Source organism: Peromyscus eremicus, chromosome 2 (assembly GCF_949786415.1).
Source record: "Peromyscus eremicus chromosome 2, PerEre_H2_v1, whole genome shotgun sequence".
NCBI lineage: Eukaryota > Metazoa > Chordata > Mammalia > Rodentia > Cricetidae > Peromyscus > Peromyscus eremicus.
In genome coordinates, this window is record NC_081417.1 from 150558868 (window position 1) to 150572579 (window position 13712).

General features: G+C 45.3%; 1 protein-coding gene across 7 annotated transcripts in view; it reads left to right on the top strand.

Moving 5' to 3' along the window:
• The window catches only part of Ubr4 (ubiquitin protein ligase E3 component n-recognin 4), a 121876-nt gene that overhangs the window by 14743 nt on the left and 93421 nt on the right, over window positions 1-13712 (top strand). For 6 of the 7 annotated variants that reach the window (XM_059255297.1, XM_059255302.1, XM_059255299.1 and 3 more), the window contains exons 9-18: window positions 1336-1460; window positions 2050-2109; window positions 2191-2381; window positions 6329-6428; window positions 6560-6697; window positions 7258-7375; window positions 8309-8496; window positions 9418-9577; window positions 9656-9741; window positions 13237-13406. In XM_059255297.1, the coding sequence (XP_059111280.1) occupies window positions 1336-1460; window positions 2050-2109; window positions 2191-2381; window positions 6329-6428; window positions 6560-6697; window positions 7258-7375; window positions 8309-8496; window positions 9418-9577; window positions 9656-9741; window positions 13237-13406 (1336 nt within the window). The remainder of the gene's footprint in view (window positions 1-1335; window positions 1461-2049; window positions 2110-2190; window positions 2382-6328; window positions 6429-6559; window positions 6698-7257; window positions 7376-8308; window positions 8497-9417; window positions 9578-9655; window positions 9742-13236; window positions 13407-13712) is intronic. The other variant, XM_059255300.1, reaches the window with a different exon arrangement.

Here is a 13712-nt window from a genome sequence, read left to right on the forward strand (position 1 = left end):
ATATGAACTAGTCCATAGTCCTGTGTGTGTGTGTGTGTGTGTGTGTGTGTGTGTGTGTGTGTGTGTGTGTTGGGGGGACTGTGTGGGTATGTCCTTGTGTGTGCACATGGGTGTGCTTATCTAAGCTTGTGTCTGTAGGAACTTGAGGTTATTGTAATCAAGTGTGTCTTCCTCTGTCTACTTGTATAGTTTTTGAGACAGGATCTCCCAGTAAACCCAGAACTCCTTTTTTTCATAAACTAGCTGGCCAGTGAGCTCCCAGGATCTTCCTGTCTCCATTCTCCTTAGCTCGGGGGTTACGGACATGTACTGCTGTGCCAGGCTTTCCATGGGTATTGGGATCTTTATTCAGGTCCTCATGCTTGCATAGCCAGTGTTTTCCCTACTGCGCTCTCTCCCACTCTGTAGGTGTGGCTCTGGGTTCTCACAAATGTATAACATCATATTTTACTGTTACCATAGCAGACAGAATAGTCACTGCCCCAGATACTTCCCATCACCTCTGCTGCTCCTTTGATCTTGAACTCCTCTCCACCCTTCATTAACCATTGGACTTCTTACTGTCCCTAGTGTTAGCTTTAGAATGTTGTGTCATTAGTATTATATAGGATGTGCCCTTTTCACATTGGCTTCTCTGACTTAGCAGTGGCCATTAAAGTTCCTCATGGCCCTTCTGTCTTTGTAGCTAATTCAGTGGAGATAGATAGATAGATAGACAGATAGATAGAAAGAAAGATAGATAGATAGATAGAAAGATAGATAGATAGATAGATAGAGAGAGAGAGAGAGAGAGAGAGAGAGAGAGAGAGAGAGATAAATGTTGGGGATTAAGCCAATGGCCTTACTCATGCTAGGCCTAAGTGTTATACTTCTAAGTTTATATATAGACCCTTCTTTTTAATTTTTATTTTGAGACCAAGTAGCCAAGTTGCCCATGCTGACCTTGAACTCAGTCTGTAGCCTAGACAGGACTTGAGCTTGTGGTCTTCCTGCCTCAGACTCCTGAATGTTGTGGCTGTAAGTGTGTATTGCCATGCCTGGCTTTGTCTGTCCATCTTGAAGGACATCTTGCTGGCTTCCACTTGTTGGCAGTGACAAATAGAACTTCATTAAATGTTCATCTGCAGGTTCTTGTGGGTGTGAGTTTTTTCTCCTTTGGGTGAGTAGCTTGGAGTGTGGCTGCTGGGTCATGTGGCAGGACTGCATTTACACTTACCCTTTGGAGTTCTTTGAGAAATCCAATTATGGAATTGTTTGCAGCTAGGGTGTTCTGTCTTTGTATCTTGGATTTGAGGCAGGTCCCCAAGACTGGAATCTCTGCCTGTTCTTTTTCAGGTGTGAGTGTAGCCACCTGCATGGCCATTCTTCATGTGGGTAGTGCCCAGCAAGTGCGGACAGGGTCCACAAGCTCCAAAGAAGATGACTATGAAAGTGACGCAGCCACTATTGTTCAGAAATGTGTAAGTCAAGTCTCTGGTGACATGGAAGCCTTGACTGTTAAAAATGTGGGCATGTGGCTAGTTCTACTTTTTTTTGATGGAGAAAAGGCTTGGGGCATCTACAGTCTCCACGCTCCTCCCCTGGACTGTGTTTCTGAGAGGGAGTCAGCTAAGGTACTCTGCATATTTGCTTCTATAGATGCTCCCCCTTCTTTGTTGTATTGGTCCTGTAGAAAACACAGTAGGTTTGTGGCAACCATAAGCCTTAGGAAGGATTGACATTTACTCAGTAAACTGTTTGGGGCTTACTGGGTGCTGATGTACTTTCAAGCAGGACGTAGCAAACAAGATTTTGCAATAAGTGCATAGAAAGAATTAGTTGGGATGGGAAGCTGGCTGATGCAGGACTGGGTATATGGGAACAGCTAAGAAGATGTCACGCACTGAGATACAGGCAGTGCCCCATGAGGTCAGAAACTGATGGCAGTAGGTTACTGAGTGACCTGATGACAGTTACACTTCTTCCAGTAAACTGGCTCAGGTAGTAGGGTTTAGATTTGTGATGACGACCTGACCTGCTCAGACTGTATGTCCGTTTGTTCCTGGGCAGCTTGAGATCTACGACATGATTGGACAGGCGATCAGCAGCTCCCGCCGTGCTGGTGGTGAGGTAAGAGGCCTCTGGGCTGCAGTTACCTTCTGTCGGGTGTGAATTTCCACGCTGATGTTTGGTTTTGTCCTTTTTCACCAGCACTTCCAGAACTTCCAGCTGCTGGGTGCATGGTGTCTACTGAATAGCCTCTTCCTCATACTGAATCTCAGTCCCACAGCCCTGGCTGACAAGGGGAAAGAGAAGGACCCGTTGGCTGCCCTCCGAGTCAGAGACATCCTTTCTCGTACGAAAGAGGGAGTAGGCTCTCCCAAACTGGGACCTGGCAAAGGGTATGTGTCTGCCTCTGACCTCCACTCCTGGATGCTGTGCCATGTTGTCCTGTTTTACTGGGGTGATGAGCTGCTGACCTCACATCAGAGCTTATTTATTTGCTTTGGTTCTGTAGAATTTAGCCAGGGTATGTGCATGCTGAACACACTCTGTACCAAGGATTCAAACCAGCCTCTCGCTCCAGCATCTGGATAGGTCATGGTTGGTTTTGATCTCATCTTCTCATTGAGAGGTGGAAAGAGTGTCTGACCTGTGTGTTCAGAGTTTTCAACAAGGTCAGATCAAAAGATGAGATGTATGTTGGGTGGTGATGGCGCATGCCTTTAATCCCAGCACTCGAGAGGCAGAGGCAGGCTGACTTCTATGAGTTTGAGGCCAATCTGCTGTACAGACTGAGTTCCAGGCCTGCCAGGGTTACATAGGACCTTGTCTAGAAAGAAAAAAAAATGATGAGTGGCGCTTGCTGGGAAGGAGATGACAGTGAATGTAATGTGTTGCTCAAGGCGGTTCCTTAAATTTGTCTGAGCTTGGGTGTTTGTGCCAAAGGGGTACGTACAGGTGGAGGTCAGAGACAAACTATGGAAGTCAGCTCTCTCCCTCCACCATGTAGGTCCTAGAGGTCAAACTGGGGTCATTGGGCTTGGTGGCAGGTACCTTTACCTAATGATGAGGCATTGCTGGATTTTATTCTTTTCATTCCTTTTAAGTGCTTAATTTTAATTATTACTTTTAAGATTTATTTTATGTATGTGAGTGTTTTGCCTGCATACATATATGTATACCACACACATGCTTAGTAACCACAGAAGTCAAAAGAAGGCATCAGATCCTCTGGAACTGGAATTATGGATGGTTGTGATTCACCATGTGGGTGCTAGGATTCAAACCTAGATCTTCTGCAAAAGCAACAAGTGCTCTTAATTGCTGAGCCATCTCTCTTTATTTGTACATACACCACATTCATGCCTGGAGCCCAGAAGATGGCTTCAGATCCTCTTGATCTGGAGTCACAGATGTTACGTTATATGGGTACTGGGGTCCCATCAAACCTGGGTCCTCTGTAAGAGCAGTCAGAGCTCTTAATTACTGCGCCGCCTCTCCCGTCCCTCTTCCTCTTTTTTTTTTTTTTTTTGAGACAGGGTCTCTAATAGCCCAGCTGGCCTCACACTTGCTGTATAGCTGATGTCCCCAAGTTCCTGGTCCTTCTGCATACCCTCCCAAGTACTTGGCTTTATAGGAATCTTCCATCACACCCATTTTGGATTTTTAAGTGGAGAAATAGTAAACAGCGGTACCAGCAAGTCCATTATGGATTGTCATAAGTCTTGTGAAGAAAGAGGCCAGGGCAAGTGGTTAGCAGGAGTTGTGTTGTGTTTGGATAGGAATTGTTGAGGTTGAGTTGGGAGTAGGATGAGTGTTAGCATCAGCAGACTCTGTGCTGTAGCATAAATCTTAAAGGGGTCTTATTAATAAAAACAAACCCGGAGCCAGGTATTGGGATGAACGCTGAAAGATCAGAGAGAGAGAACCAGCTACAGCTAACCTCACCTCACCAATTCCTCAGCTGATCTCGTTTCCTCAAACTGGAAGCCTCTGTGTCCTCATCTGAATAGATCTCAGCTGAACTGCTGCTCAAAAGCCTAAAAGCTTAACCAGCTCTAGGTCCTGGTCCTCACGCCTTATATACCTTTCTGCTCCCTGCCATGCCATCACTTCCTGGGATTAAAGGCATGTGTCACCATGCCTGGCTGTTTCCAGTGTGGCTTTGAACTCACAGAGATCCGGATGGATCTCTGCCTTTGGAATGCTAGGATTAAAGGTGTGTGTGCCACCATTTTCTGGCGTCTATGTCTATCTATGGCTGTTCTGTTCTCTGACCCCAGATAAGTTCATTAAGGTGCACAATATTTTAGAGAACACACTGTGCCATCAAAAGTGTTTGGTCTGGAGCTAGGGAGCTAATTCAGCTGGTACTAGGCTTGTTGTGCAGTCATGAGGACTCTTGTAGCCCCAGCACTGGAGAGGCAGAGACAGGCAGATCCCTGTGGCTTGCTAGTGTTGTCCTGAGGAGCGGCATCCAAGGTTGACCTTTGGCCTTCATGCACATAGGTGCGCTCGCACCTGTTTTGCTTGAGCATAGTTGTATAGTGTATTGAGTTAGGGAATGCAGGCTTAGAAGCAGACTGGGCTGGAGAAAGAGAGAAGAATAGGATTTTTCTCTTGTTTGTGCTGAGTTTAGCTGATGGCTAGGACTTTGTCTATGAGATGTTGAGTTCACAACTGGGTATGTGAACCTGGGATTGAAGAGATTAAATGCTAGGCTTCCATGTCTCCTCTGCTTGTACTGTGGTTCTGTGGTGCTGGGTAGAGTTTTAAAAAAAATTCTCAAGAGCTAAGTAGAAACTCAAGCAGACATGCCAGCTTGTATCTGGAGAGTACTACTAGAGGCAGTTGACTTGGCTGGGGATACTAGGGCAGGCTTCCCTGACTGACTGTGAAGTGGGTGTTGAGATGGTAGGCACTCAGCAGTGGGCTGCTAGGGAGATAAGAAATTTCCATAACAATAAGTGGCTTATGTTCCTATGAAGGCTTTTACCTGCTGATCCGTCTCCCTGCCCAAAGTTAGTACTTACAATTTTCTCAAAAAATCATTCTCTTAAAAAAAAAATTCTTCAGGTGGATCTCCAAATTTGAGGGCAGCCTGGTCTACAGAGTGAGTTCCAGGACAGCCAGAGCTACACAGAGAAACCCTGTCTCAGGGGGAAAAGTTATTTTAGAAAAGTTGAGAGAGAGAGAGAGAGAGAGAGAGAGAGAGAGAGAGAGAGAGAGAGTGTGTATGTGTTAGGAGTGGTGTATACATGTGCGATGTGTGTTGAAAGTGGTGTGCGCATGTGCAGTGGTACACCTGTGGGAGTCAGAGAACAACTTAGAGGACTGGACTCTCTGTGGGTCCTGGGCATAGCACTCAGGCTGTCAGTCTTGTTAGTAAGCACCTTTACCTTCTGATCCATCTTGCTAACCCTCAAAAAATTAATTCCTTAAAAATTTAACTATCCAGCAACAATAAACACACACACACACACACACACACACACAAAACAAAAACAAAAACAAAAACAAAAAACATTATTAATTTGGCAGTGGTGGCACATGCCTTTAATCCCAGCACTTGGGAAGTAGAGGCAGGAGGATCTCAGTGAGTTTGAGGCCAGCCTGGTCTACAGAGCAAGTTCCAGGACAGCCAGGGCTATATAATTAAAATACTGTATCTAGAAAAAAAAATTAACTATCATTTAAATACTACCATTTTTGATCCATTAGTTTTGAACTGATGTGAAATAGTTTTATTTGGAAGCAGTTCTTACTCTGAAGCATTTAGATCCTGTGACAGTCAATACCTGGGCTTTGATAATGAGCTGCAGGGCTAGGGGGATTTTTTTTAATTATTTTTTTTTTCATTTATTTTACATACTAACCAGTTTCCCCTCTCCTGCCTTCTCATTCCCTCCTCCCACCTCCGATCTATCTCCCCATCTACTATCTCCTTCGTTCAGAAAGGGTAAGGCCTCCCAAGGGAGTCAACAAAGCATGTCATATCAAGTTGAGGCAGGACCAACCTCTGTCCCTGCATCAAGGCTGGTCAAGTCATCTCAGCATGGGGAATAGGTTCCAAAAAAACAGTTCATGCACTAGGGATAGGTCCTGATCCTACTGCTAGGGGCCCCACAAACAGACCAAGTTACATAACTGTCACCCACATGCAGAGGGCCTAGGTCGGTCCCATGCTAGGGTGATATTTTTGTGTGTAGTATTCCCTGCTTGGTGGAAAAGTTGTAGATCCTCAAAGGGGTCTAGGATGCCAGAATGGCGAGATAAGTGCCATTTCTGAGGTTGTGCTTCTTTGTTTATGATCTTAAGGTCTGTGTTTCTGTTTTCATTTGTGTAGGCATCAGGGATTTGGGGTGCTCTCGGTGATCCTGGCAAACCATGCCATCAAGCTGCTGACGTCTCTGTTTCAAGACCTGCAGGTGGAGGCGCTCCACAATGTGAGGAGGCTGTTCTTTGGAATCTGCAGATCAGTTTGGGGTTCACTTGGGATTTTAGCTGGAGCCATCAGTGAGGGTTCTTTCTTACCAGCGTAATATAACTAGTGCGCCTCTGGTTTTGTTATCTTCAGGGCTGGGAGACAGATGGTCCCCCTGCAGTCCTGAGTATTATGGCCCAGAGCACCTCCACACAAAGGATTCAACGGCTGATTGACTCTGTCCCGCTGACAAACCTGCTCTTGACTTTACTTTCAACTTCATACAGAAAGGTGGGTAGGAGCCAAGCCATTCATAAATTGGAGTAAGGTTGACAAGGGCATGGTTTTTATAAATGCAGACTGTGGTAATAGTTTTGGAAAGGAACCTACCCTGGAACCCCTCTCTCCTTCCTTCCCTTTCAAGGTCTCTCTGTTGTCTAAGCTGGGCTTCCTGCACTCAAGTGAGCCTCTTGTTTCAGCATCCTTGGAGTAAAGGCACATGCTGTCACTGCACCCAGCTTGACAAAAAGAATAGTTCTTGGAACCTTGGAAGCAGTTATTGATTGCCAGTATTAGATATATGTTGACCCTTGGTGACTTGTGGTGACAGGTCTGAAGCAGAAGCATGGTGGACACTCCAGGAATGTCCCTTTACATTCCTTGGCCATGTCTCTGGTTGTGAGTGCTTATATAAGATAAAGCAGTAAGAGTCCTACATGGAGGAGCATTTGGAGAAACCTGATTTGAAAAGCAACTGAGACATAGAGACACTTGGAGGTCGTCAAGGAGATTAAATGGCCCCCAGCTCTGTTTTTGGATTCATCTGTTCTGCAACCTTGTGGTTTCCCTAGGCATGTGTCCTGCAGCGGCAGAGGAAGGGCTCCATGAGCAGTGATGCCAGCGCCTCCACCGACTCCAACACATACTATGAGGATGACTTCAGTAGCACAGAGGAGGACAGCAGCCAAGGTAGCCAGAGATAGCCCTCTAGTTCCTTGTGTTTCTCTGTCTCGCCTTCCTGTTTGCCTTTGCATATATGTGTTCTCAGATGATGTGCTGTTTAAGAGTAGCTTGAGGGGCAGGGAATGCTGGAAAAATGTTTGCCTAGAGTGTGTGATGCCCTGGGTTGGATCGGCACTCCGGTAAACCAGGTGTGGTGCACACACCTGTTATCCCAGCACTAGGGAGACAGGAAGAGGGTTAGATGTTCAAGGTCATTATTGACTACTTTAGGGAATTAGAGGCCAGCCTGAGCTACATGAGACCTTTTTAAAAATAGTAAGTTGAGTGTAGAATACTAAATGATAAATACTGCTTTCAACCAAGCCCATGTAGCTTTTCATTTCTGCCAGAATCAAAATACATCTCAGTTGCTCATGTTTCCTCCTTTGTGGACCCATGCTGGGACATCTGCCCTCCCTGTGCAGGTCAAAAGCCCATGTGGCAGGGGTTTGGTTTTACCATGGATTTGTAGCTTAGGGATAATAGGGCAGAGCTGAAGACTTAAGTAGAGGAGATAATTGTCAGTTTTCTTTTCATGGTCAAGTTTGTGGGACAGTGTGAAACACCAAAGGGTATGATTCTTAGCATCTTGGGTGTGCAACTGGTGAGACTAGTTTGCTTTTGTAAATGTTTGGCTTCTTCCCAGACAGGCAGATAAGAGGAAATGATTCTCTTCTTTTGTTGGACTCGTAAAAAAAAAATCAGTTTTACTGCACTACAACTCGTGTACCATTAAATGGAAGCACTTTATGTATCCATTTAGTTGTCTTGGCAGATTGACAGGATCAGTCCCCATCCTCTGCATCAGCATGCCCTGTGGTCTTTTGACTTGAACACTTTTAGAAAACAGGTTCACACTCACAGAGATGGTTATTTTTGTGACTTTCTCTTTCTCTTCAGATGATGACAGCGAGCCTATTTTGGGGCAGTGGTTTGAGGAGACCATCTCTCCCAGTAAAGAGAAAGCTGCACCTCCACCCCCTCCACCGCCCCCTCCCCTGGAGAGCTCTCCTCGGGTTAAAAGCCCCAGTAAACAGGCCTCTGGTGAGAAGGGCAACATCTTGGCCAGTCGCAAAGATCCTGAGTTGGTAAGAGTGGATTTCTGAAGTTCTGGCGGTGGGAGGAGGGCAATTTCTTCAGTCAAGTGGTTGAGATGAGAAGTAGACAATCTGAGCTAAAGCAGTTCTCAGCTGGATAACTGGTACTTAGATCTGCCTCTGTGAAGGACTTCCAGGGAGTAATTATGTGTTATTGAACAGCTTGCTTCCAATGCTGATGGTTATTAATGCCCAATCTTTAGGTTTAGATAGAGGTTGATTTGAAGCTTGCTTTTCCCTCTTAATGGTTCTGGGCCAGAATCTGAATGTCTCCTTGTTGGGGAGTGATTGCACCCGCCCCAAAGGGCTTTGTGAAAGTGTTTTCAAAGCCCGTAGCATAGGTTTGCTGCATCATAAATGCTCACTTATTGATTCAACCAATATTTATTGATTATCTTTTATGTTTCAGCCCCTATTCTAATAATTTATCAGTAAATGAGTCATGTACAATTCTTTCACGTAGCCTTGTATTTATAGTTTCCTATTTAAAGGTTATGGGCATAAAATATATAATCATTTAATAATTAGTTTTTTACAATAATGGCAAATCAGTTAAATAATAAAGAAAGGTGAGGATGTATGTATGTGTAATAATCATTGATGTAGGCGTCAGTCTACAGTATGTTGCTAGTAATGTCTTGAGGTGGGCTCTGGAGGAACAAGGGAAAAAAACCCGAGTCGATGACCTTGGAGGTCCTGCCTAACAGTGTTTTTTTGAGGTCTACACCAAGTGGGTGTACCATTCTGTGCAGCTGATTCTCATTATGGATGTAGTCCTGCTATAAGAATTAAGTGGGAGCCTTCAATTTTGGCATGGGAGCTTCTGGGCTTGTATAATACTACCTTGAATTTAGGGTTGGTAGAAGTTCATACCCCATGACCCTGATCTGAGTTGTTTTCTGTTCCTTTTAGTTCTTAGGTCTGGCTTCCAACATCCTGAACTTTATCACATCTTCCATGCTGAACTCTCGGAACAATTTCATCCGGAACTATCTGAGTGTGTCTCTTTCAGAGCACCATATGGCTACCCTGGCCAGCATCATTAAGGAGGTGGACAAAGATGGACTCAAGGGTCAGTGGAGAGGCTGGGTGTTGTTGCAGGGTACTTATGGCTCCAAGTTCCCGAGTAACTGTATTCCTCTGTCCTAAGGGTCATCAGATGAGGACTTCGCTGCTGCTCTCTATCACTTCAACCACTCCCTGGTAACTTCCGACCTACAGTCCCCGAACCTGCAGGTTGGTGTGTACTGTGGCTGTCTAGGCAGGAGCGCATTACACTTTCCCTGGGATGTGGTGGCTCTCATCATTGAAGGATGCTTTGTTCTTGCTCTCTGCTGGGCAGAGTTTTGCTTGGGTGTTCTGTGTGCCCCTGTGCAGTGGTTGGGATCATTGAAAGAAAAAGATGTCCTTTTCCCCAAGTCATGAAGTTTAAAGAAAGGAAGAAAACCGCTAAACAAGCTCCCAGTGCTTCTCATAGTAGACCAGTAGACGGAACTCACCAAAAGAAGAGCGACACATGTTCACCAGTCTGGTGGGGGAAATACAAAATTAAAGGCACTTTAAAAGTGGCCATCAGGTCACAGCAGACATGCTTGCTTTCCCTTACAAACCTATCACCGAAACTGATTCTAGGACCTTGACTGAACATGTAACTGTAGGATTCCCTCCCTCCTGAGATAGGTGGTGGTTTGAATCTTAAGTCTCACATGTATCTAGACTCCTCAAATTAAACCACTTTTAGCTTACATTGAATGGCATTATGTGCTTTACTTTTCACTTAATATTCATCATATGATGTCTGTTGCCAAGATTCGTCTGTAGTGTTTCTGTAGTCCTTACTACACTGCTGTGTGATACCTATTGTGCTTGGCTGTATCGCTTGATTCATCTTCTCTGTTTCCACTGGGGTACATTTGAATTGTGTCCAGGCTTATTGCATTCCAGATGTTGCTATGGTTTTTCTTACTCGTGTTCCCTGGTATGTGTGGAGGAGAGTGGTTCTCCTGGCACTGCCACTTGGAGTAGAATTGTCAGGTTATACAGTGTGAGTGTCGGCATATCAGGCCACACTGCTGCACGGTGACTATGTTTTTCATCCCCACCAGCAAGGGGCCAGATCATGTGGATTCATATTTGGCAATATCATAGTTTGATAATAATTTGGTTGTTTTTATTAAGACTTGAGTTGTTTTAGTTTTATTAAGACTTCTCTAGCTCTGGCTGACTTGGGACTCTAGCCTAACTTGACTGTAAACTCTTGGCAGTCCTCCTGTATTAGCCTAGGATTCCAGGCATGGGTCATTGCATCTAGTAGGTAATTTTTTTTGTCATGGGCAAAGTTAGTCTTTCCTAATCTTTAATGTACACAGGGATTCCTGAGGAGATGGTTTAAAATGCGGATTCTAGGTCAGGGGTACAGCTCAGTGGTACAGCACATGCCTATTCATGGAGGGCCCTGGCTTTGATTCCAGCACCACAGACAAAAGGATGATTTCTTCTGGACGCCCTTCTCTCAGTGCCATTTAGTCAAGTGGATCTCCAAGTTTGACCTGAAACTATTTAGAAAGTTTTTTTGTTACTGTTCATTATTTCAGTGCCTGATGCTCAGAAGGCTGAGACAAGAGGATTGCAAATTTAAGGCTATCCTTGGTAACATAACGAGACTTTCATCTACAAAAATTCAAATGAAAACGATCACTTCAGCAGATAGCAGTATTTTAGAGGCTTGTCAGTTTCTTCCAAAGGGATACAATGTAGGAAGCTATTGGAAGAAGTGAAATTCTTAGAATCCCAAACTGTTGGAGAGAATCCTTGAAGTTTTCTTCTGTTGTTTAAAAAGATGGTTGTGAAATGTATTAATACCTGCCTATTATTAAGGGAAATTTATTTTGGCAGGAAGGAAATACAAGTTGTTCAGTGTTTGGCCTCTGTGGGAGCTTCCCACCCTGTCTGAAGCTGGTCCTGCCCAGTGCTCAGCTCCTTCCCCCAGTTTATTTAGGGAAGCTTCAAAGTTCATAGTCTGGTTCTGCCTAAACTCGTCTAGAGAGCAGATACGAAATGCTTTTCTCTGGACTGGAGTCCCTAGGCCTCTTGTCCTGTTGTTGCCCTCAGCATTTGAGAAGGAACTGCCAACTTGCACGAACTCCTGACAGAGAATTCCCAACTCTTTTCATCTCTGTCTGTTTGGGGGCTGTAAGTTCACTGGGAAAGTGTATGCATTTCTGATAGTACAGTGCTTGGCCTGGAGTAACTGCCTGGTGCTGGAAACAGCCCTTATGATCCATGATGTTGGAATAATATTGAATTCCAAGGAGTTGAATTATCAACAATATTGAAGAATAGAATTTAGTTTGTCAGACTTAGAAATTTCTTCTAGTTACCGGGTAGTGGCCGCTTTTAATCCCAGTACTCAGGAGGCAGAGGCAGGCAGATCTCTGGGAGTTGAAGCCTAGCCTGATCTACAGAGTAATTTCTATGATAGCCAGAGCTACACAGAGAAACCCTGTCTCAAAAAACCAAAACCAAAGGGGGGAAAAAAAAACAACCCAAGAAAAGAAAAGAAAAAGTAATTCTTCTAGCATGATTTGTGTCTTCAAAAGCCATATGGCAAATCAGGCATTTGTGTGGTGTTCCAATGGCACCTGCTTACTGTGTGTGTTTTCACTTAGTTCCTAGGGAGGGATACTCAGCCTGGAGCAAGGACAGCTGTGGTTCTTCTTCATTCCATGAAGGGGGAGGGAACAGAAGCCAGTAACCAGGGTCAGATGGCTTCTGAGACAGCTCTCCGGGAGACAGTTCAAGTGTTACAACTCTAGTTTATTCCAGAACAAGAGGGGCATATAAATGTAAGACTGGGGACGCTGAGGCATCACCTACTTTGCGTTAAACAGCACACCCTGTCATAAAGTTCCTAGTACAAGTCATAGTTGCTTATGGGCAGCAGGGGGAGCTCTAGTAGGGAACTGTGCCAAGGGTCACACTAGAGAGAAATCAGGCGTCCAGGCTTAGGGACAGCTTTCAGATAAGGTCAGGCCTCGAAGCCTAGAGACCTTCTCCAAGTAAGGGCAGGTAGAGAGCAGGAAGTCTCACAGTGGAGGGAGTCCTCCATGTTGCTGAGCTCTGAGAGAGTTGCCAGGCCATGGTAGACAGTAACCTCTGACCAGCTTGGGCTCCCAACTGACGGCCCTGCTGAGTAACACATGTTGGCTTCTCACAGGCCTCATTTCTCTTAACACTGTTTACCACTCGTCAGATACACAAGTTGTCAACCGCCTCTGTGGATGTTACTTGTCTGAGGTAACTAGCTGTAAATGAAGTCCACTCAGCCAGGTGTGCTGGCACATGCTTTTAATTTCAGCACTCAGGAGGTGAGTCTCTGTGAGTTCACGGCCAGCCAGGGCTACACATAGGGACACTGTCTGAAAAAACAGTCCATCTGCTGTGACATCTGTTGAGTTTCCTTGTGAAGGCACCAGCTGTTCACTTGCCAGCCTTGAAAACTGCCTTGATTGCAAGGTCTCCAAGCACTTGTCTTTTCCAAAGCCTGCTGTAGACACTAAGTAAGCTACAGTTGTAATTGGGCTGCATCGTATTTTTCTCAGTTGTTGGACAACATGATTTTTCTTCAGATTTCTTGTAGACCTACACTGCCAAGTTCTTTGGTTCATTATTCAGAAAAGGAGCGTTGATGAGTGCATATAACCTTTGACTTGTGCTGTCTCTGTCCTCCAGAACACACTGCTACAGCAGCTGGGAGTCGCCCCTTTCTCCGAGGGCCCTTGGCCCCTCTACATTCACCCCCAAGGTCTCTCGGTGCTTTCCCGCCTCCTGCTTATCTGGCAACATAAAGCTGGAGCCCAAGGTGACCCTGACGTCCCAGAATGCTTGAAAGTGTGGGACAGGTAAGACCCTAACAGAAGGAAGGTCTGTGGATGATTGGGAACTATTTGCAGGAGTCTGGCTGTGAGAAGCTGCTGTCTGTGCTCTGGAGGGGTGGAAAAGTGACGGGGGTTGGCGGATGTTCTGGTAAACAGTGTGGTCTAGGAAAAGACACTTCCAATAGCCATGGGAGATTTAGTTGCAATTGTCATTCAGAGCCTGGATTCCAAAGATGACCAGTCTCCCAAAGGAGAAAGGCCTGACTGCCCTGGCTTAGTGTTCTTTCCACAGGCACCCATTTAGAGTGGCGTAGTATCGGCTTTGGATAC